At 43.0% G+C, this 23,317-nt stretch overlaps 1 protein-coding gene across 1 annotated transcript in view; it reads right to left on the bottom strand.

The window, feature by feature from the left end:
• The window catches only part of LOC141134081 (uncharacterized), a 127,918-nt gene that overhangs the window by 50,268 nt on the left and 54,333 nt on the right, over window positions 1–23,317 (bottom strand). Inside the window, exons 5-7 of the mRNA XM_073623668.1 lie at window positions 14,289–17,489; window positions 7,768–7,866; window positions 5,695–5,816 (exon numbers count right to left, since the gene is read on the bottom strand). Coding sequence (XP_073479769.1) covers window positions 5,695–5,816; window positions 7,768–7,866; window positions 14,289–17,489 — 3,422 coding nt within the window. The remainder of the gene's footprint in view (window positions 1–5,694; window positions 5,817–7,767; window positions 7,867–14,288; window positions 17,490–23,317) is intronic.

The following is a 23,317-nucleotide window of genomic DNA, read 5'->3' as shown; positions in this document are numbered from 1 at the left end:
AAAAACAAATGAGAGCTGCAAAATACTCACCATGCCTCTCAGCAAATAGCTTGGGGTGTCTACTTTCCAAAATGGGGTCATTTGGGGGGGTTTTGTGCTACCTGGGCATTCCATGGCCTCCGAAACTGTGATAGGCAGTGAAGAGTGAAATCAAAAATGTACACCCTTAGAAATCCTGAAGGCGGTGATTGGTTTTCGGGGTCCCGTACGCGGCTAGGCTCCTAAAAAGTCCCACACATGTGGTATCCCCGTACTCAAGAGAAGCAGCAGAATGTATTTTGGGGTGCAATTCCACATATGCCCATGACCTGTGTGAGCAATATATCATTTAGTGACAACTTTGTGCAAAAAAAAAAAAAATAAATAAATAAATTGTCACTTTCCCGCAACTTGTGTCAAAATATAAAATATTCCATGGACTCAACATGCCTCTCAGCAAATAGCTTGGGGTGTCTACTTTCCAAAATGGGGTCATTTGGGGGGGGTTTGTGCCATCTGGGCATTTTATGGCCTTCAAAACTGTGATAGGTAGTGAGGAGTAAAATCAAAAATGTACGCCCTTAGAAATCCTGAAGGCAGTGATTGGTTTTCGGGGCCCCGTATGCGGCTAGGCTCCCAAAAAGTCCCACACATGTGGTATCCCCATACTCAGGAGAAGCAGCTAAATGTATTTTGGGGTGCAATTCCACATAGGCCCATGGCCTGTGTGAGCAATATATCATTTAGTGACAACTTTTTGTAATTTTTTTTTTTTTTTTTTTTCATTATTCAATCACTTGGGACAAAAAAAATGAATATTCAATGGGCTCAACATGCCTCTCAGCAATTTCCTTGGGGTGTCTACTTTCCAAAATGGGGTCATTTGTGGGGGTTTTGTACTGCCCTGTCATTTTAGCACCTCAAGAAATGACATAGGCAGTCATAAATTAAAGACTGTGTAAATTCCAGAAAATGTACCCTAGTTTGTAGGCGCTATAACTTTTGCGCAAACCAATAAATATACACTTATTGACATTTTTTTTACCAAAGACATGTGGCCAAATACATTTTGGCCTAAATGTATGACTAAAATTGAGTTTATTGGATTTTTTTTAGAACAAAAAGTAGAAAATATCATTTTTTTTCAAAATTTTCGGTCTTTTTCCGTGTATAGCGCAAAAAATAAAAACGGCAGAGGTGATCAAATACCATCAAAAGAAAGCTCTATTTGTGGGAAGAAAAGGACGCAAATTTCGTTTGGTTACAGCATTGCATGACCGCGCAATTAGCAGTTAAAGCGACGCAGTGCCAAATTGTAAAAAGTGCTCTGGTCAGGAAGGGGGTAAATCCTTCCGGGGCTGAAGTGGTTAACATGGTTTCCTATGGAACACGTTCTGTAGTGCAAATCTGCAAAATGCAAAAAGCACTAAAAATGCATAGGTGTGAATCCAGCCTTAGGGATGGTCTGGATGTTCGAGTCTAGCGTAAGTTCGACTCGAACATCCGCTGTTCATTTGTTTGCAGAACAAACGAACATATGGGGCGTTTGCTGCAAATTAGAGCGCCGTGGAGCGCCCCATAATGCCCTGCGAAATCGCAGTGCATTGACGGCTGCTGATTGGCCAAAGCATGCACCTGGCCTGCATGCTTTGGCCAATCAAAGCGCGATCTGCTGTGAGCACCATGATTGGCCAAAGGCAGGGGTCAGGGGTTAAGTCCACGCCCCACACTATATAAGGCTGCTGCTTACACAGTGGCCGTATATAGTGTATGAATGGAGATTAGGCAGGATACACAACTAAAGTGCTGGATACACACTACACAATTTTCCGTAGATTTTTCCCTTTAGATTTACCAAAACCATATAATATGAGGTCAGACCTTAAGAGTTTCAATTTGTATTCAATCAGGCAGGCCCTTACACTACATGGTTTTGGTAAATCTAAAGGAAATCAGACAACAAAAGTTGTATAGTGTGTATGGAGTCTTAGAAGCTTAGTTTGTAATTACAAATGTACTTGCGGATAAGCTTATTTTCTCATTCTAAAATAACAATAATATGATAAAATATAATATAATATTATATTAAATTATATTATATTATATTATATTATATTATATTATATTATATTATAAAGACTTTCACCAACCTTTCTGTCAGACACATGGTAGCCAGAAACCACAATAACATTTGCTAAGCTGTAAATGACATGACTTTTCTGAGCTGTGTTTTGATTCAAGGCAAAAAAAAAGAGGTAATTGTATACTTAATGCCCCATACACACGGTCGGATTTTCCGATGGAAAATGTGTGATAGGACCTTGTTGTCGGAAATTCCGACCGTGTGTAGGCTCCATCACACATTTTCCATCGGATTTTCCGACACACAAAGTTTGAGAGCTTGCTATAAAATTTTCCGACAACAAAATCCGTTGTTAGAAATTCCGATCGTGTGTACACAAATCCGACGGACAAAGTGCCACGCATGCTCAGAATAAATAAAGAGATGAAAGCTATTGGCCACTGCCCCATTTATAGTCCCGACGTACGTGTTTTACGTCACCGCGTTCAGAACGATCGGATTTTCTGACAACTTTGTGTGACCGTGTGTATGCAACACAAGTTTGAGCCAACATCCGTCAGAAAAAATCCTAGGATTTTGTTGTCGGAATGTCCGAACAAAGTCCGACCGTGTGTACAGGGCATTAAAGTGTATGTGAATCCAACAATGAATGTCTCTTATGTTCATCCCATTCTTCCCAATGGGTCTCATCCCTCACATTTTTAGTGCGCTATGATGAAGATTTTTACATAGCACTATGCGCCCATGGGAGTGAATGAACCTGCTGACTATTGTTTATCTGCTATAACTTTGGTGATTTTTTTTTCTACTTTCATCTACATTTCTAATATAGTTTGGATTCTTTCCAGGCCATACTGGGCACGAGTGAACCCTTGGAGTAAGGAACATATCCCCATGATGATACATTCTTTACAAGTTTATACTTTTCTTTTTTTTTTTTGTTTCTCCAATGGTGATATGCACATGTTGTATATAAATCTAGTACAGCATATTATGTATGCTCTGAATTTCCTTTTTTTTTTTTTTTCTTTTGAATGGTCTTTTTGCCTTGTGTTATATGTGAAAATTCTCAATATATATTATTAGAAAAAACAAAAAAACAAAACCTTATGCATGCAGTTTCCCCCGTAGCCCCTTCTAAATACATACCGGAGCCCGATCTCGATCCAGCAATGTGCACAAGAGCCGAGGCTCTCTCAGCTCTCTTGCTCCTCATTGGCTCAGATACACTCCCGCTGCTGTCAATCAGAGCCAGTGACGAGGAGCAGAGGGAGGGACTGAGCCCCGCTCTGTTTGTCTTATGGATACACAGAGCAGGGCTCAGAAGTGAGCATGCATGAATGCCTCCATACTCCATAGCAAATGAAAAATGAACCATGAACCGGTGACTATCCAAAGGACATCCCCTATGGGAAGGAGACAGTTATTTGTATAATCCACTATACTACCGAATCTGTGTAGATTACAGTACAAAAAAGGAACTGTACAAATAAAAGATGGGAAGACTCCCAAAGAGAAAAGTAGGTACTACAGGTAATACTACTAGTTTGACTTAATACATAAACAGTATCCAAAACGCTCATAATAGTTTCCACCACCCATCACAAAAATTAATCATACGTTTAAAAAACAGAGTCCGGACTCCAATACTACTTAGCAGACAAAAGCAAAAACTCAACCAAGTTTTTCACACACACTCCGCCATTAACTTTATGCTAATAGCATTTGGAGAGCAAACTCGCCATTCATAATTCGGGGAATAAATCCTTGTGGAGAGAAATTGATGTGGCTTTCTATGGGGGGCACTTGGCGGGCGGGTAGGTGGAGCCCAGAGCACCAGCTGGGGACTCGAGAAGAGGAGGATTGGAGCTGTTCTGTGCAAAATCATTACACAGAAGGTAATTATAACATGTTTGTTATTTTAATAATAATAAAAAGCCAATTTTTACATTCATTTTAAAAGTGTTTTGTTATATATGTTTGATAAGTGCAAAAAATTACTAGGTAATTATTCCAGTAATTTAGTGAGTAATTTGCTTGTGCTTACTATTGCTCCCAGCTCTGTTTAGGACTACAGAACCCCATCTCTTTATGTTATGGAAAAGAGAAGAGAGGCAGGTGTCTGTAATCCTGTCCTTTTTCCGTTGTCCTGATACAGTATGGTGAGTGAGCGTTGTCACTTTAGGACAGGGAGTGTGTTATGGTAGTGGTCATCAACCCTGTCCTCAGGGCCCACTAACAGGCCAGGTTTTATGTATTACCTTGGGGAGATGCAGACTAGAATACTGCAATCACTGAGCAGCAAATGATATCACCTGTGATGTATTTCAGTTATCTTGCAAACCTGGCCCGTTAGTGGGCCCTGAGGACAGGAGTTGATGACAACTGCATTACGGGATCATCAGGTAGAAAACAGGAACATAGCTTAAAAAAAAAATGTGGCCACCATGACAAAGGACTAGTAAGCTACAATAAAATATATTTCTATTTTTTTTTTGGGGGGGGTATATATACTTTAACCGCTTCCGGACCAGCCGCCGCAGTTTTACTGTGGCAGGTTGGCTCCCCTGCACGAAACCATGTAACTGTACGTGGGCTCGGATAGAAGGCGCACGCCCACTGCACAGCGGGGGTGCCAGTGCTCGTGGCCAACGGTCGCGATGACCGTCGCCCACAAGTGATGGTGACCAGGAGACATAGAACAGGGACGAGTGTGTGTAAACACTTCCCTGTTCTGTTCTGACAGGAGTGACAGATTGTGTGTTCCTATTAGCTAGAAACCACGATCCGTCACTTCCTGTAGTTCGTCCCTCCCCCTTCAGTTAGAATCACCTCCCAGGGAACATAGTTAACCGTTCACCGCCCCCTATTGTTAACACCTTCACTGCCCCCTAGTGTTAACCCCTTCACTGCCAGTGACATTTTTACAGTAATCAATGGATTTTTGATCGCACTGATTGCTCTATTAATGCCAATGGTTCCAAAAATGTGTCAAAATTGTCCGATGTATCCGTCCATAATGTCTAAATCATGATAAAAATCACAGATCGCCGCCATTACTAGTAAAAAAAAAAATAATGATAAAAATGCTATAAATCTATCCCCTATTTTGTAGACGCTATAATCTTTGCACAAACCAATCAATATACGCTTATTGCGATTTTTTTTTTTTTTTTACCAAAAATATGTAGAAGAACACATATTAGCCTAAACTGAGGAAAAAAAATTGTTTTTTTTTTATATATTTTTGGGGGATATTTATTATAGCAAAAAGTAAAAAAAATAATGTGTTTTTTTTTTAAATTGACACTCTTTTTTTGTTTATAGCGCAAAAAATAAAAACCGCAGAGGCGATCAAATACCGCCAAAAGAAAGCTCTATTTGTGGGAAATAAAGAACATCAATTTTGTTTGAGTAAAACGTTGCACGACCGCGCAATTGTCAGTTAAATCAACGCAGTGCCGAATCGCAAAAAAGTGCTCTGGTCAGGAAGGGGGTAAATTCTAGTGGGGCTGAAGTGGTTAAAAGCTCAATGATGTTTGATCATGCTTATGTGCACCCTCCCTATTCAAGTGCAATGTGATTTGTAATAATGATAGGTCCTCTTTAAGTACACGCTGCAATCCACTTACATCTTTTTTGAACGTTTCTTCAAATGCTTTATATTCATCGGTTTCGTTATTTGTCAGGTTTGCAGTAAAATTCATCTTGGTGAAGGTCAGGTTTACATTCAAAACAGCAGTGGTGGTTTTCTCTACAATGATATTAATTATGGTTTTGTTTAAAGATAAGGAAGAACTATTGGTTAAAAAGAACAGACACTTTTCCAGCACTCACAATGACTTCTACCAATCAGTAAGAACCTGCTTTCCCTGCTCTTGCTTCTGCCAGCCTCCCTTAAACTATACAACTGTCTTAAAAAAGGCCATTTACAGATCAATTTTATATACAATTGCACTGTTGATTGATTTATTGTCCAAAAGAAAAATATGATCAGAAAATCAAAAATAATGTTCAAGGTGCCACACACTTAGCGATCATATGGATCTATCTACTTGGAGCTGATGATCACAGGAAATAAACATACTGTATATACAATGATTATTCTTGATGGCTTTCCATAACTCATATGGCTGATCACATTTAACCAGATCGTTATGTGTATGGCCACCATTACATTACTGAGAAATTTTCAAACCTTTAAAGCCTAACTGTAGTCACAGAAATAGATCTACAGTACGCTAGGTGTTTAGGGCAGCAGCCCTCATACAAAATTGACACTTCCAGGAGTGTCAGATAGGAAACCCTCCAGGCATGTCCACACGTCATTAGTTTGTTTCAGCTTTCTTGGGGCCCCTTTTCACCTTTATACTTTAAATCTTTGCACTTTCCTTCTCTATGCAGGTGCATTCTGTCTGGTCCCATAAGGTCATGGGTCCACTTCCTCTGTCCTCAGCAGGTAGGAAAGCAGGCAGTGGGTAGGTCCTGAATTTTGCAATGAGTGGTGCCAATCTTTTCAGCACTCTCCTGTAAGTCCAAAGTAGCCTGATGATGAGCCCCCAGGGGGAGAGTCTTTGACACCCTGGGCTAACAGAAGAAAACTGACGACAGCAACACCATTTAGTGGTCAAGAGAACTTTCTGCAGAGGACACTGCAAAAAAGGATAAGCATTTCAATGAGAACTGGTTCAGGGCCTTCCCATTGACCAGTGAAGCTGTTCATCACATTGAGGGGCTAATGGTGAGGCAAACGAGAAATGACTGAGGCAATACTCTCTTGTGAGTCAAGGTCAGTGTAATGATGAGCCCCCAGGGGGAGGGTCTTTGACACCCAAAGCTTACAGGAGAATGCTGTGGACAGTGGCACGATATAGTGGCAGAGAAAATTTTCTGTAGGGAAGAGCACCAGAGATAGGATAAGTATTGCAACGAGAGTCGGCTTTTGTTGGTTAGTTAAGCTGCTCTTTATATTGAGAGGCCAAGGGTGAGGCAAAGATGGAGTGGAATGAGGAAGTACTCTCGTGTGTGTCTTGGGTGGCCTGATGATGCACCCCAAGGGGAAGGGTCTTTGGCACCCTGGGCTGACAGGAAAAAGCTGAAGAGATCAGTTTTATCCAGTGGCAGAGATAGTTTTCTGTAGAGGAAAGCACTTGGGGATAGGATACGTATTGCAGTAACAGCTGGTCCCTATGTCTCACTATTGACCAGCAAAGCCTCTCATCACTTTGAGAGGCCAATGGTGAGGCAAAGGAGGGTGGAATGAGGCATGACTCCTCTGTGAGTCCAGAGTAGTCTGATGATGAATATTCAATGGGAGGGTCTTTGTCAACCTAGGCTAAAAGGATAAAGCTGCACAGAGCAACACCATCTAATAGCCAAGAGAACTTTTTGCAGGGGACAGCACTGGAGATCCGAAAAGTATTGCAGTAAGAGATAATCCCTGTGCCTCTCTATTGGCCAGTGAAGCTGTTTATCACATTGAGGGGACAAGGTTTAGGAAAAAGGGGAATAGAATGAGGTAGCACCAATCTCGTAAAGACCCTGAAATGGAAGAAAGTTGGAATTTGCCTGAAAGGGTTTGCTACTAAATGCTGATGGCCAAGTTGATGGGGACTTCAACTGCTCAAAGTAACTGTTTACATGACTAAAACTTAACTTCAAAGCAGGATATATGTTACATAATAAACAGTTTTTTTCACACTTACCAACAGCTATAATGTTTTTTACAAATTCACAAAGTTCTCCTTGAAAATTTTCTAAACAAACACATTTGCCTTCAACATAGGTACCTCCATTTTGGCATGCTAGAGGAACAGAAGAAAAAATACAGGCTTAGTTAAAAGCAACCAAACATATGTATTTGCCGTTATTGTGGTTTAAGGGTTGCCGGTCAAGAGAAAAAGTAGCTCTGTAAGCCAAACAGGCTTTTTTACGTTGTACAGTACACATGGTGCATTTTGATAGGAAGAGAAAGCTCTCAATCCAATTATTGGCTGGGAAGGCCCTTGACCAAGCTTTCTTCCTTTAACTGTAGCAGAGAAACGTGATGTCAGATCTGGAGAGTGCTGTGTGAGCACTGTAGGCCTGGAACTGACTAAACATAGTTAGTATTGCCATTGGTTGACATGGTTCACTCTTTTACATTCTAAATAGCTGTTGGCCATTTTTTGGTTATAAATAGGGATGAGCCGAACACCCCCCCCAGTTCGGTTCGCACCAGAACCTGCGAACGGACCGAAAATTTGCACGAACGTTAGAACCCCATTGACGTCTATGGGACTCGAACGTTCAAAATCAAAAGTGGTCATTTTAAAGGCTAATTTGCATGGTATTGTCCTAAAAAGGTTTTGGGGACCCGGGTCCTGCCCCAGGTGACATGTATCAATGCAAAAAAAACTTTTAAAAACGTCCGTTTTTTCGGGAGCAGTGATTTTAATGATGCTTGAAGTAAAAAGAAAACAAGTGAAATATTCCTTTAAATATCGTACCTGGGGTGTGTCTATAGTATGCCTGTAAAGTGGCGCGTGTTTCCCGTGCTTAGAACAGTCCCTGCACAAAATGTCATTTTTAAAGGAAAAAAAGTCATTTAAAACTGCTTGCAGCTTTAATGTAATGTCGGGTCCTGGCAATATGGATGAAAATCAGTGAGACAAATGGCATGGGTACCCCCCAGTCCATTACCGGGCCCTTTGGGTCTTGCATGGATATTAAGGGGAACCCTGCACCCAAATTAAAAAAGGAAACAGCAGTATACAGGCTCTGTACTCTGAACAGCAGTATACAGGCGGTACAAACAAGACAGGGATTGTAGGTTTGTTGTTAAGTAGAATCTGTTTGTAATTTTGAACTGGTACATTTTTAACGTGTTTAGCTCCAGCCAAAAAATCTATTTTAAGCTTTTTGGAAAACATAGGGAAGGGTTATCACCCCTGTGACATTTGTTTTGCTGCCTGTGCTCCTCTTCAGAAGATTTCACCTCACTTTTTGTCCCAATGGCAAATGTTTTTTGAAAATTTGTTTTTTTTTGTAAAACAAGGATTGGTGATAAAGCATCAGTGGAAAGGAGAAATGTTTTTCCCATATTAACTCTTACAGGAGAGAATTTCCCTTACTGGGGTAGATTTCATCTCACTTCCTGTTGTCTCCTTCCGTTTGCAAGTAGGAGTCGTTTGTAAGTTGGATGTTTGAAAGTAGGGGCCTGCCCTATATACTCAGCAGAAATTTGGGCCTTAGGTGTTGTTGTGGCCACAACACTGTAAGCCCTCACAGGGCCCTGCTGTGAAATATTAGATCAAGAATTGTAATTACATGCCCCTGTTGAACAGGGGCTGAAAAATTGGGCCTTAGGCACTGGTGCTGGTGCCACAACACTGCAACCCCTCACAGATACTCTAGTTGGAACGCAGGAACGAGCCCTGCTGCAAAGTATTGCATCAAAAATTGTAATTACACGCCCCTGTTAAACAGGGGCTGAAAAATTGGGCCTTTGGTGGTGGTGGTGCTGGTGCCACAACACTGTAAGTCCTCACTCTCTTTTGGTGGGCGCAGAAACAGGCCCTGCTGTGAAATATTAGATCAAGAATTGTAATTACATGCCCCTGTTGAACAGGGGCTGAAAAATTGGGCCTTAGGCACTTGTGCTGGTGCCACAACACTGCAACCTCTCACAGATACTCTAGTTGGAATGCAGGAATGAGCCCTGCTGCAAAGTATTGCATCAAAAATTGTAATTACATGCCCCTGTTAAACAGGGACTGAAAAATTGGGCCTTAGGCACTGGTGCTGGTGCCACAACACTGCAACCCCTCACAGATACTCTAGTTGTAACGCAGAAACGAGCCCTGCTGCAAAGTATTGCATCAAAAATTGTAATTACACGCCTCTGTTAAACAGGGGCTGAAAAATTGGGCCTTAGGCACTCGTGCTGGTGCCACAACACTGCAACCCCTCACAGATACTCTAGTTGGAACGCAGGAATGAGCCCTGCTGCAAAGTATTGCATCAAAAATTGTAATTACACGCCCCGGTTAAACAGGGGCAGAAAAATTGGGCCTTAGGCACTGGTGCTGGTGCCACAACACTGCAACCCCTCACAGATACTCTAGTTGGAACGCAGAATGAGCCCTGCTGCAAAGTATTGCATCAAAAATTGTAATTACACACCCAACAGGGGCTGAAAAATTGGGCCTAAGTCACTGGTGGCGGCGCCCAGAACCAAAAATGTTCTTACAAGCTATTGACGTGATCATTGAGGAGGAAGAGGATAATTACTCAGGATAGTCACTCAGCATCAGCATAGGCAGTCTTTGAAGGGATCTGAGATTTCAAAAAAAATTATTCGGTTACATCAGCATCAGGTGCTTGGTAGCTGGTGGTGATCCAAGACTGATTCATTTTTATGAAGGTCAGTCGATCGACCGAGTCGGTGGACAGATGCACCCTGTGATCAGTTACAAAGCTTCCAAAAGCACTGAATGTGCATTCCGAAAGAACGCTGGATGCAGGACAGGCCAGTAGCTCAATTGCATACTGTACAAGCTCTGGCCAGTGATCCATCCTCAAGACCCAGTAACCCAGAGGATTTTCGGTGGGAAAGGTGTCCAAGTCATATCTTGCCCCTAGGTATTCCTGCACCATGTAAAACAGACGCTGGCGATGGTTGCTGGAACCGATCATACCTTTGGGCTGTGGACTAAAAAATTGTCTGAACGCAACGGTCAGACGGCCACCTTCTCCACCGCTCCTTCATTGACTGACCGAAGCCTCAGCAACACGTTGTCCAGAAACAGGAGTTTGTAACCTCCCAGTCTCTGGGAATGTGTTGCACAGACCTTTCTGCAAGGCCTCCCGAAGATGTTTCATCCTCTGCTCCCTCTGCAATGGCAAGATGAGGTCCGCAACCTTACCCTTGTAATGTGGATCAAGGAGGGTTGCCAGCCAGTATTGGTCCTTCTCCTTGATACCACGAATATGAGGATCCTTACGCAGGCTTTGCAGGATCAGGGAGGCCATGCAGCGTAGGTTTGCTGAGACATTCGGTCCGGAGTCCTCTGGGTCACTAAGGACGACATGGTCTGCAGCCACCTCCTCCCAGCCACGTACAAGTCCATGTGTTTTTTGGGACTGATCCCATAAAGACTGCTGCTGATGCTGAATGCCAGGCTCCACCTCCATACTGACACAATCCTCCTCCTCCTCCTCATCCTCTTCCGGTGTGATCGGCGGGCACGCAGGAACACTGTCTGGATAAAGGGGGCCTTGAGAGCTAAGGAAGTCCTCCTCTTCCTGCCTCTGTTCTGCCTCAAGTGCCCTGTCCATTATTCCACGCAGCGTGTGCTCCAACAGGTGGACAAGGGGGACAGTGTCACTGATGCATGCACTGTCACTGCTCACCATCCTCTTGGCCTCCTCAAATGGTGACAGGACAGTGCATGCATCCCTGATCATGGGCCACTGGCGTGGGAAAAAAAAAACAAGCTCCCCTGACCCTGTCCTGGTGCCATAGTCGCACAGGTACTCATTGATGGCCCTCTGCTGCGTGTGCAGCCGCTGCAGCATGGCCAACGTTGAGTTCCACTTGGTGGGCATGTCACAGATTAGGCGGTTCTTGGGCAGGTTAAACTCCTTTTGGAGGTCTGCCAGCCGAGCACTGGCATTATATGACCAGCGGAAACGCACCCATACTTTCCTGGCCTGCCTCAGGACATCCTGTAAGCCCGGGTATCTGCCCAAGAACCACTGCCCACCAAGTTAAGGACATGAGGCAAACAGGGCACATGGGTCATTTGTCCCTGTCGGAGGGCAGAGAGGAGCTTGGTGCCATTGTCGCAAACCACCATTCCTGCCTTAAGTTGGCGTGGCATCAACCACCTCTGAACCTGCCCCTGCAGAGCTGACAGAACCTCTGCCCCAGTGTGGCTCCTGTCCCCCAAGCACACCAGCTCAAGCACCGCATGGCATCTTGTGGCCTGCATACTTGCGTAGCCCCATGAACGGGTACAGAGCACCATTGGTTCCGAGGACAAAGCACAGGAAGAGGCCATGGAGGAAGAAGAAGAGGAGGGGGTGGAGGAGAGAGGTGTGTCACAATCATTAGTATTGGCATTTTGGAGGCGTGGTGGTGGAACAACCTCCAACACTACTGCACCTTGTCCTGTATCCTTCCTAGCTGCCAGCAGAGTCACCCAATGCGCGGTGAAACTTAGGTATCGTCCCTGTCCATGCCTGCTGGACCATGAGTCAGCGGTAATATGCACCTTACCGCTGACCGGTAAGGGTCCTTTACTGTTAGAGTGGTAAAGCTGTGGAACTCTCTTCTACAGTTAGTCGTCTCAGCAGTCTCATCAGGGATTGCAGATGTAATGGGTACCTCTCTGCCACCTGCGGCCCAGCGGCCCCGCACCTTGCACCGCCATTGCCGGTATTTACACAGACAGGCTCCCTGGGAGTGAGAGCGGGCCTGTCAGCAGCTGCAGGGGAATTCCTCCCCCCTCCCTTTCATCGCTTCAGACAGTGTAGCCGCCCACCCTGCTCCCTCCCCTGCTTCCTCATTGGCAGAAGAAGGAGAGCCAATTAGCCAAAACTTCAGCAGCTGCAGGGCATCTTGGGACATGTAGTCCCCAACACAGGCGGCCCTATTGTGACTTTAAGGTGGCAAGACTACACACCCCAGCCTGCACACAGGGGAGAGGAGGACTGGGACACCAACAGGCTGCCTGGGAGCAAGGAGACACCACAAGGCGAGGAGAGAGACCAGACACAGGGGAAGAGGTGCCGCCATCCTGAGTTGTTGTGACTGTTTTTGCCACAGCTCCAAGGTCCGTGACAGACACCCCACCAGGGAAAGGACCCCGGGTGCATCTCCAGGCATCCCTGAAGGCATGAGGCATTCCAGTTTGTGAGGTAGCCAATCAGGCCACCTGAAGAACCTGCCTGCCAGGACATCTCCTTTGGGCCTTGGTCGCAGGATTGGTGAGCAGGCATTTGCCCACCTTAAAGACACTGCATGCAGACAACGTTGCTTTATCTGTGCCTATACCTGTAGAACCTGCACCCTGCTGAGCAGTCAAAGTATCCATCTTGCTTACCGGGATACTGCCAGCATACTGTACATCACCCCTGCCTGCCAGGATACCTTGAAATACACTTTGCTCATGCTGCCAAACAGGACACCAAGTGCACCTATGCAAAACTAGTTGAAGATACCAGACATTTCCATTGCAAGGACTTTCCTGTTTCTTCTTCATTTAGCAGTGACTTATGCCGCATACACATGACCGGTTTTGTCATCGGAATAAACTCAGAAGGTTTCTCCAACGGAACTCCACTCTTCCGGTCCTGCATACACACGGTCACGCCAAAGTCAGACTGTTGAGAACGAGGTGACATACAACACGTAAAACGGGACTAGAAAAAGGAAGTTCAATAGCCAGTAGCCAATAGCTTCCGTCTTGTACTTGCTTCAGAGCATGCATCATTTTTGGTCCTTCGGAACAGCATACAGACGAGCGGTTTTCCCGATAGGAATTGGTTCCGTCGGAAATATTTCTAGGTCCATCAGAATTTTCGAAAAAAAAAGTCCGATGAGGCATACACACAATCAGAATAGACCATGAAAAGACTCAGTCAGACTTTTTCTGTCGGACATTCAGCTCGTGTGTACGCAGCTTAAGTAGTTATACTCACTAAGGAGGAACTCTAACTTTAAGCCTAAAGTTGATAATTCATATTGATGCCTGTTGCATCACTGCCTGGGCCTGTGATTTCAGAATTTTAGGGAAATAGACTGACCGTCAACAAGCCAGTCCTGTTTCCCCACAAGCCTGAGCACATAGGCCGCATTAGAACCATTTAAGTTGTATTGATTGTGCTATTTGAAATGTTGGCAACAGATACACATAAAGCTTCTACAGAACAGTCAACAGTCTAGTAGCTCTATACTACATTGTGGGAGAGATTTACTAAAACTGGTGCACACAGAATCTGGTGCAGTTGTGCATAGTAACCAATCAGCTTCCAGGTTTTATTGTCAAAGCTTAACTGAACAAGCTGAAGTTAGAAGCTGATTGGTTAGTAACTTACTATGCACGGCTGCACCAGATTGTGTGTGCACCAGTTTTAGTAAATCAACCACACTGTAAATCAAGATATTCTTACTGACTGATAACACATGGGGCCCCAGTTAGATTATTTTCAATGAATACTTCAATACTTAGACATAACTCACATGGTGTTGTTTCAATGTTACTTGTGGTGGCTGCGTTTGTAACTGTAGGTGCTGTAGTAGAGGCAGTTGTTGTAGCGCTGGTACTCATAGCCATAGTAGTAGAGGTTGTAGTGCTTGTACTAATAGCTGCTGTTTTAGAGGCAGTTGATGTAACAATTGTTCTCGTAAGTGCTGTAGTAGAAGCAGTTGTTGTTGCACTTGTACTCATAGTTGCTGTTGTAGCAGAAGTTGTTGCAGCTCTTGTACTTGTAGGTTCTGTACTAGAGGCAGTTGTAGCATTTGTACCTGTAGGTGCTGTAGCAGAGGCAGTTGATGTGGTGCTTGTACCTGAAGATGCTGTACCAGAGGTGGTTGATGTTGCGCTTATACTCTGAGGTGCTGTACTAGAGGCAGTGTTTGGAGTGCTTGTACTCATAGGTGCTGTAGTAGAGGCAGTCGTTGTATTGCTTGTACCTGTAGGGGCTGTAGTAGAGGCAGTTGATATAGCACTTGTACCCGTAGGTGCTGTAGTAGAGGCAGTTGATATAGCACTTGTACCCGTAGCTACTGTAGTAGAGGAAGTCGTTTTAGCACTTGTATTTTTGGATGCTGTAGAAGAGGTGCTTGTTGTAGTGCTTGTACTCGTAGGTGGCTTAGTAGAGGCAGTCATTCTAGTGCTTGTACCTGTAGTTGCTGTAGTAGAGGCAGTTGATATAGCGCTTGTACTTATAGGTGCTGTAGTAGAGGCAGTTGTTGTAGCGCTTGTACTCATGATTCCTATAGTAGAGGTGGTTGTTGTAGTGCTTGTACTCATAGGTGCTGTAGTAGAGGCAGTTGCGGTAGTGCTTGTACCTGCAGGTGCTGTAGTAGAGGCAGTTGATATAACACTTGTACTCATGGATGCTATAGTAGAGGTGGTTGTTGTAGTGCTTGTACCCGTAGCTTCTGTAGTAGATGCAGTTGATATAGCACTTGTACTTGTAGGTGTTGTAGTAGAGGCAGTTGTTTTAGCAGTTGTACTCATGGATGCAGAATAGGTGGTTGTTGTAGTGCTTGTACTCGTAGGTTCTGTGGTAGAAGCAGCCATTGTAGTACTTGTACCTGTAGGTGCTGTAGTAGAGGCAGTTGATATAGCGCTGATATTTGTAGATGCTGTAGTAGAGGCAGTTGTTTTAGCACTTGTACTCATGGATGCTGTACTAGAGGTGGTTATTGTAGTGCTTGTACCCATAGGTGCTGTATTAGAGGCAGTCTTTGTAGTGCTTCTACCCGTAGGTGCTGTATTAGAGGCAGTCATTGTAGTGCTTCTACTTGTAGATGCTGTAGTGGAGGCAGTTGTTTTAGCACTTGTACTCATGGATGCTGTAGTAGAGGTAGTCATTGTAGTGCTTGTACCCATAGGTGCTGTAGTAGAGGCAGTTGATATAGCGCTTGTGCTCATAGGTTCTGTAGTAGAGGCAGTCATTGTAGTGCTTGTACCTGTAGGTGCTGTAGTAGAGGCAGTTGATATAGCACTAGTACTTGTAGATGCTGTAGTAGAGGTGGTTATTGTAGTGCTTGTACCCATGAGTGTGGTATTAGAGGCAGTCGCTGTAGTGCTTTTAGGTGCTATAGTAGAGGCAGTTGATGTATTGTTGGTGCTTGTAGATGCTGTAGTAGAGGCAGATGTTATATCATTTTTACTTGTAGGTATTGTAGTAGAGGCAGTTTTTTTAGCACTTGTACTCATGGATGCTGCAGAAGAGGTGGTTGCTGTAGTGCTTGTACTCATAGGTTCTGTAGAAGAGGCAGTCATTGTAGTGCTTGTAAATGTAGGTGCTGTAGTAGAAGCAGTTGTTTTAGCACTTCTACTCATGGATTCTGTACTAGAGGTGGTTATTGTAGTGCTTGTACCCGTAGGTGCTGTGGAAGAGGCAGATGTTGTAGTATTTGTACCCGTAGATGCTGTAGTAGAGGCAGTTGATATAGTACTTGTACTCATGGATGCTGTAGAAGAGGAGGTTGTTGTGGTGCTTGTACTCATAGGTTCTGTAGTAGAGGCAGTTGTTGTAGCGCTTGTACCTGTAGGTGCTGTAGTAGAGGCAGCTGATATAGTGCTTGTACTTGCTGTAGTAGAGACAGTTGTTGTAGCACTTTTACTCATAGGTTCTGTACTAGAGGCGGTTGTTGTAGCACTTGTACTCAAATGTGTTATAGTAGAGGCGGTTGTGGTAGTGTTTGTACTCGAAGGTGCTGTACTTAAGGGAGTGTTTGTAGCGCTTGTACTCGTAGGTGTTGTAGTAGAGGCAGTCATTGTAGTGCTTGTACTCATAGGTGCTGTAGTAGAGGCAGTTGATATAGTACTTGTGCTTTTAGATGCTGTAGTAGAGACAGTTGTTTTAGCACTTGTACTCGTAGGTGCTGTAGTAGAGGTTGTGGTTGTAGTGCTTGTATTCAAAGGTACTGTTGTAGAGGCAGTCGGTGTAGTGCTTGTACCTGTAGGTGCTGTAGTAGAGGCAGTTGATATAGTGCTTATACCTGTAGGTACTGTAGTAGAGGGAGCTGTTTTAGCACTTGTACTTGTGGGTGCTGTAGTAGAAGTGGTTGTCATAGAGCTCGTATTCATAGGTGCTGTAGTAGAGGCAGTCATTGTAGTGCTTGTATCCATAGATACTGTAGTAGTGACAGCTGTTTTAGCACTTGTACTCGTGGGTGCTGTAGTAGAAGTGGTTGTCGTACAGCTTGTACTCATAGGTGCTTTAGTAGAGGCAGTTGTTGTAGTGCTTGCATCCGTAGGTACTTTAGTAGAGGCAGCTGTTTTAGCACTTGTACTCGTGGGTGCTGTAGTAGAGATGGTTGTCGTAGACCTTGTACTCATAGGTGCTTTAGTAGAGGCAGTCATTGTAGTGCTTGCATCCGTAGACACTGTAGTAGAGGCAGCTGTTTTAGCACTTGTACTCGTGGGTGCTGTAGTAGAGGTGGTTGTCGTAGAGCTCGTAGTCATAGGTGCTGTAGTAGAGGCAGTCGTTGTAGTGCTTGTATCTGTAGATACTGTAGTAGAGGCAGCTGTTTTAGCACTTGTACTCGTGGGTGCTGTAGTAGAGGTGGTTGTCGTAGAGCTCGTAGTCGTAAGTGTTGTAGTAGAGGCAGTTGTAGTATTTATAGATGCTGTACTAGAAGCAGTTGTTGTAGTACCTGTAATTGATAAAGTAGAGTCATTTTCTATAGAGGCAGTGTTGTTTCCTAGAGAAATGAAATCAAGATTAATGAAGATTATCAAAATGGCTGGGACTCTGCCCCTGAAAAATATTTCAACATAAAATGAATCAAACAGTAATGGAATTCCTAAACATTAAGACTGAATATTCTCAGGGTACTTCTCCTACAAAATTATCAATGATATTAATATCAACTGGATCCACAGTCTAAGGCCGGGTTCACACATATGGGGTCCGGTGCGTGTCCATTCATCGGTTCAGGTGCGATTAATGCCCGAATTTTAGCCTGAATTTGCAACGGAACCAGAGCCATACCGGACACTTTTTCAACCTGGACCACGGCCGTCCGTGGGCCGGCTCCATTGAGAGCCAATCACACTGGCCTGCCATGCAAATTGGATGTGGAGAGACCCCCATCCAATTTACATATGTGTGAACCCAGCCTAACTCAGAACTCAAATACCCCGAGGAATTCATTTTCAAGAAGCATATTTGCCCTCAACGCAAACCAAGATAACCCTCACCCTCTAGTGAACAATCAGTTAGATTAATAGTCCAATCCTACTAAATTGGACCTTATTTGAACATTCCTAACCACTTGACCTCTGGAAGGTTTTACCCAGGGCACTTTTTGCTATTCAGCGCTGTGCTACTTTAAATGGCAAGTACGCTGTCATGCGACAATGTACGCAAATTAAATTTGTATTGCTTTTTTTTCACACAAATAGAGATTTCTTTTGGTGGTATTTGATCACCACGGCGTTGTTTATTTTTTGTGACACAAAAAAAAAAAAATATATCCAATAAAATCAAATGTTGTCAAACATTTAGGCTAAAATGTATTCCGCTAAATGTCTTTGATAAAAATCCAAATAAATGTATATTAATTGGTTTGTGTGAAATTATATTAATGTGAAATTATATTAATTAATTTGTTTAAAATAATTGGTTTGTGTGAAAGTCAAAGTGTCTACAAACTATGGTATTTATATATATATATATATATATATATATATATATATATATATATATATATATATATATATATATATATATATATATACATATTTATATATATATATTTGAAAAATGATTAATTCTAATGGCCAGGACAGTTCAAATCCCCCAAATGTACCCTTTATAGAAAGTAGATAGTCTAAGGCATTTAGTACGAGGTATGGTGAGTATTTTGAAGTTGTAATTTTATGTCACTTTTTTGGGGAAAATTACAAAACTAAATTTTTTTTTTTTTTCACAATTTTTTTTTTTTTTTTTTTTACATATTATTACTAGTGCAGCACAGCATCATCATGTAACTACTGTGGCGGTGACCAGGGATACTGACTGATAACAATATGTAAAATAGATAAATAAATGCATTTTTGTTCATTTTTTTAAACATTTATTTTTTTCTTCTTTTTTTTTTAACTATTTTTTTTCATCCATAGTGACACTGTTCTGCTCTGGGGAGGGGGGGGGATCAGGGATATTTACTTTTGTTACAATGTTATTGTTTATAAAGTGATCATAACTGTTTAACCACTTCAATATAGAGCACTTTACCCCCTTCCTGCCCAGGACAAGTTTCAGCTTTCAGCGTTGTCACACTTTGAATGAAAATTACGCGGTCATACAACACTGTACTCAAACTACATTTTTATCATTTTCTTCCCACAAATAGAGCTTTCTTTTTTTTTTTTTTCTTTCCGTGGTATTTGATCACCACTGGGATTTTTATTTTTTGCTAAACAAACTAAAAAAGACCGAAATTTTTGAAAAAAAAAAAGTTTTCTTTGTTTATGTTATAAAAATGTGTTTTCTCCTTCACTGACAGGCACTGATGAGGCTGCACTGATGGGCACTAATGAGGTGGCACTGATGAGCACTGATGAGGAGGAACTGTTATGTAGAATTGATGGGCACTAATAGGCGGCACTATATGCAGCACTGATAGGCGGCACTGATGGACACTGATAGGCGGCACTGATGGGCACTGATAGGCGGCACTAATGAGCACTAATAGATGGCACTGATAGGCAGCACTGATGAGGTACTGACAGGCATTACTAATGGGCACTGATTGTCATCTGTGAAGGGCACTGATTGGCACTTTGATGGGCACTAATTGGCACTTTGATGGGTAATGATTGGCGATTTGGGTGGGCACTCATTGGGGTTGGGGTGGGCACTGATTGGCATTGTCATGGGCACCCCTGATGAGGGCTGCGCTGATAATCAATGTGCTGATTATCACACCCCCACTCTGACAGGAGAGCCGTCGATCGGCTTTCCCTGTCAGCGCGAACCGAGGAAAGCCGATTACAGGTACTTCCTGGTTTCCGGAGGCTCTATACCACATTAGGAGATGCGGTGTGTCAGAGTGACACACCACCGATCGCCATGCTGCAGGCCCTGGCAGGCATGCGATCGCGGCTTATCCCGCTGGACGTCATATGAGGCCCAGTCAGGATAACTGAGCCACTTCCCGGCTGTCATTCTGCTATAGGCCGGGCGGGAAGTGGTTAAGCAATATTAGTAGCTGTCATGAATTGGTTAACATTCTTGAACAGCTTGCTTATTGTTGCTTATGTGATTGACTACGGCTATAGCTGCAGCCAGGTACCATGCAACAGCTTTGGGCCAAACACAGATCACAACCATAAGCAAGCTGTTTATGAATTGAAATTCATTCATTAGACATGTGCATTTGTTTTCGTCTGAATGCATTTTCGTCCGAATTTCGTGTATTTTCGTTATCATTTTAACAAACAATAACGTACGTGCAGAATCCAAAAACCGAAAGATCCGACATAAACAAATGCTTTATTTTCGTTGTGACAACAGTTCGATATAGATAGGAGATTCGACATGACGCCGACAATAGCGATCTGTGTGCTTCGAACCTGTGGTCGAATGTGCCTAACCTTAGCTCTATTAGTCCAAGATTATTCTACATAGAGAGAAAAAATTCGACATAGAGAGAAAAGATTTGACATTATAGAGACAATAGCAAAAAAGGTTGAATGTGCCTCACCTAACTCTATTAGTCCAAGATTATTCGACATAGAGAGAAAAGATTCGACATAGAGAGAAAAGATTTGACATAGAGAGAAAAGTATTGACATGAAGATTCGACGAAGCACTACATTTATGGTCAAATGCTCCGCCCATAGGCTAAAGAAGAATTCTAATGTTGGTTGATTAGTAATAATAATTAATAAATATAATTATTACTAGTTTCATACATTAGAATTCTACTATAGCTTGTAGGCGGAACATTCGACCGGAAATGTACAATTGTGACGTTGTACAGTTTAGCTGCTCCGTCGAATCTTGTTAGAACATTCGACAGGCACCATGAGCCTTCAATGACAGATTCGACCTTAATTATTTCGGATTTTCGGACGAATGCACTTTTTAAAGAAACTAAATCAATAAAAACTAATTTCGGGAGTAACTAAATAAATTTATTTTTAAAACGAAATTCCGAAACGAAATATTTCAATGTGCACATGTCTACCATTCATGACAGCTTGTTTACATTGTTATCATGTGATCGCTATGACCAATCACAGCGATCACATGATACCCGGTACCCGGTAATTGTAATCCCCTGTGGACACAGTAGCGGCGTGCTGCATGCCCCTAACCTGGAACAGGCTGGGTGACGTACAGGTACATCATCCAGCCTGCCCGTGCCACCCACCCGCAGTGAATGTACTGTGGGCGGTCTGGAAGCAGTTAAAGGAAAGACAATTACAAGTCTTCTGTTTGCCAGGCATTAGCAGACGCAAACCAACTGGTTTTATCATTGTGGAAATCCAAATTCTATGCCCCACTGTATTCCTAGCCCAACAAGAAACAAAACGTTTTGCATTCTCATCATAATATCAGCTACTCTCATTGTCTCAGTCTACAGAACTGAAAACAAAGCACCATGAATCATTAACAGAGTGAAACTATTCTGTAACTGGAAAGAGGTCAAATCATGGTGATCTGAATTCATTCCATTATTCTGATGGACTCGGAATCATTTTAGAATAAAGTAGAACAGAGGCATCCTGGGCCCTAATGGAATCAAGAAAAAAATGCAAAGTGTTCAAATACTTTCCAATTTAGGTAGCTACAGTGCATCATAACATATGAAAGACTGGATCATAATAAGAGTCATTTTATCAAACATATGTATTGTCGTAAGACTTATGATTTAATGGTCAGAAGTGAGAGGGAAATAATGATGGAATATTTACCCAGATGTCCTTTAAGGGTCAGTATGTATTACCTCAAAAATGTGTTGATAAGTCAAAAAACATTCACAAATATCCCATGAAATGGAAGAACATTTCACGACATTTCACATATAATAGTGATATTATCCACATTGGGGACCTCATCCACACTATTGTAATGATAATATCATATCTCAAAATAACTCACGGATAAGAATATAATGTCCCAGATAAGGCTAATTTTATTGATATCAATATGAGTTTTGAGTTTCACGATAAATTAACCATATATATGATTGTCATTTGTTTTATCGTTAAGTAGTACATACTTTCATTGAAAATTTTAGTGTGCTTAAAATCTCTACACAAACTTAAAAAAAATGCAGGAAAATAATCAAGTCAGTGTGGTTTATGTTTAACCAATACATTTTATGATACTTAAGTTGGCACATCGGAAAGCTGGAGCCACTTTCCTTTATTGATTAAATAAAGAGATTGTAAGGGTCTTTTAAAGGCCCCCCATAAAGGCCCCCCATAATATTGGCCTTACTTGGTGCTTTACTGTGACTTAACTTAGAGTGATTCCTTAAAGTGATGGCAAGGGTTGTTTTTTTATCATACTTACCTCCACTGTGCAGCTTGTTTTGCACAGAGTGGCCCCAATCGTCCTCCTCTGGGGTCCCCCGGCGGCTCTTGCGGCTCCTCCCCACATCAGATAACCCCCTAGGAGAAGTGCTCTCCCGAGGGGGTTACCTTATGGGCGCGCTCCCGAGTCTACCATAGCCGCTGAATGTATTACTCGGCCCCGCCCCCCCGGCGCCCATGTCATTGGATTTGATTGACAGCAGCGGGAGCCAATGGCTGTGCTGCTATCAATCTATCCAATCAAGAGCTGAGAACCCCGGGCAGAGAGACAGCGCGTCCCCGCCGGGTCAAGTTCTAGGGCTCAGGTAAGTAAAACTGGGGGGTGGGGGGGCCGGTCACTGTCAGGTGTTTTTTCACCTTAATGCATAGGATGCATTAGGTGAAAAAACACGAAGGTTTACACCCCCTTTAACATTTGCTTTTAGCTGAACAGTCTCATATGTGGCAACACTGTTATCATAGAGAAGGTGATACTGAAAGAGGGAACTAGAAAGATAATCGTAGACAGTCTGGCAATACGCCCAGAATATGTTTACAGAATGTAATCACAAATATGCTGATAGTGTGTCTAGGGTTAATCAACTTTAATATGGTTGTTAAGCCAACAGTATAAAAACCTCCCATCCCCTCCGTAACATAATGTTATATGCCCCTGTGTCTGTTTTATATAAAAAGCTGCCGATCTGTACCTATATCAGAGCATCTCCCGGCGCTCACGTGACTCCATGGCTCTTTTCTCTGTCCGGCTGACAGCTATAGCGGGCGGGGCCAAGTACTCCAGCTAACATAAGCTGGGGGGAAGGGGGGGGGAGAGAGCCGAGGAGTCACGTGTGCACCAGGAAACGCACTGATATAGGTACAGATCGGCAGCTTCTTATATAAAACAGACACAGGGGCACATAACGTTATGGTATAGAGGGGATGGGAGGTTTTTATTGCAGTTATGATAGCAGCAGGAGGGGGTGGGCACTGACACAGA

Source organism: Aquarana catesbeiana, linkage group LG03 (assembly GCF_042186555.1).
Source record: "Aquarana catesbeiana isolate 2022-GZ linkage group LG03, ASM4218655v1, whole genome shotgun sequence".
Classification (NCBI taxonomy): Eukaryota; Metazoa; Chordata; class Amphibia; order Anura; family Ranidae; genus Aquarana; species Aquarana catesbeiana.
Note: the sequence above shows the minus strand (reverse complement) of the source record. Positions and strands in the feature narration are given on the sequence as shown.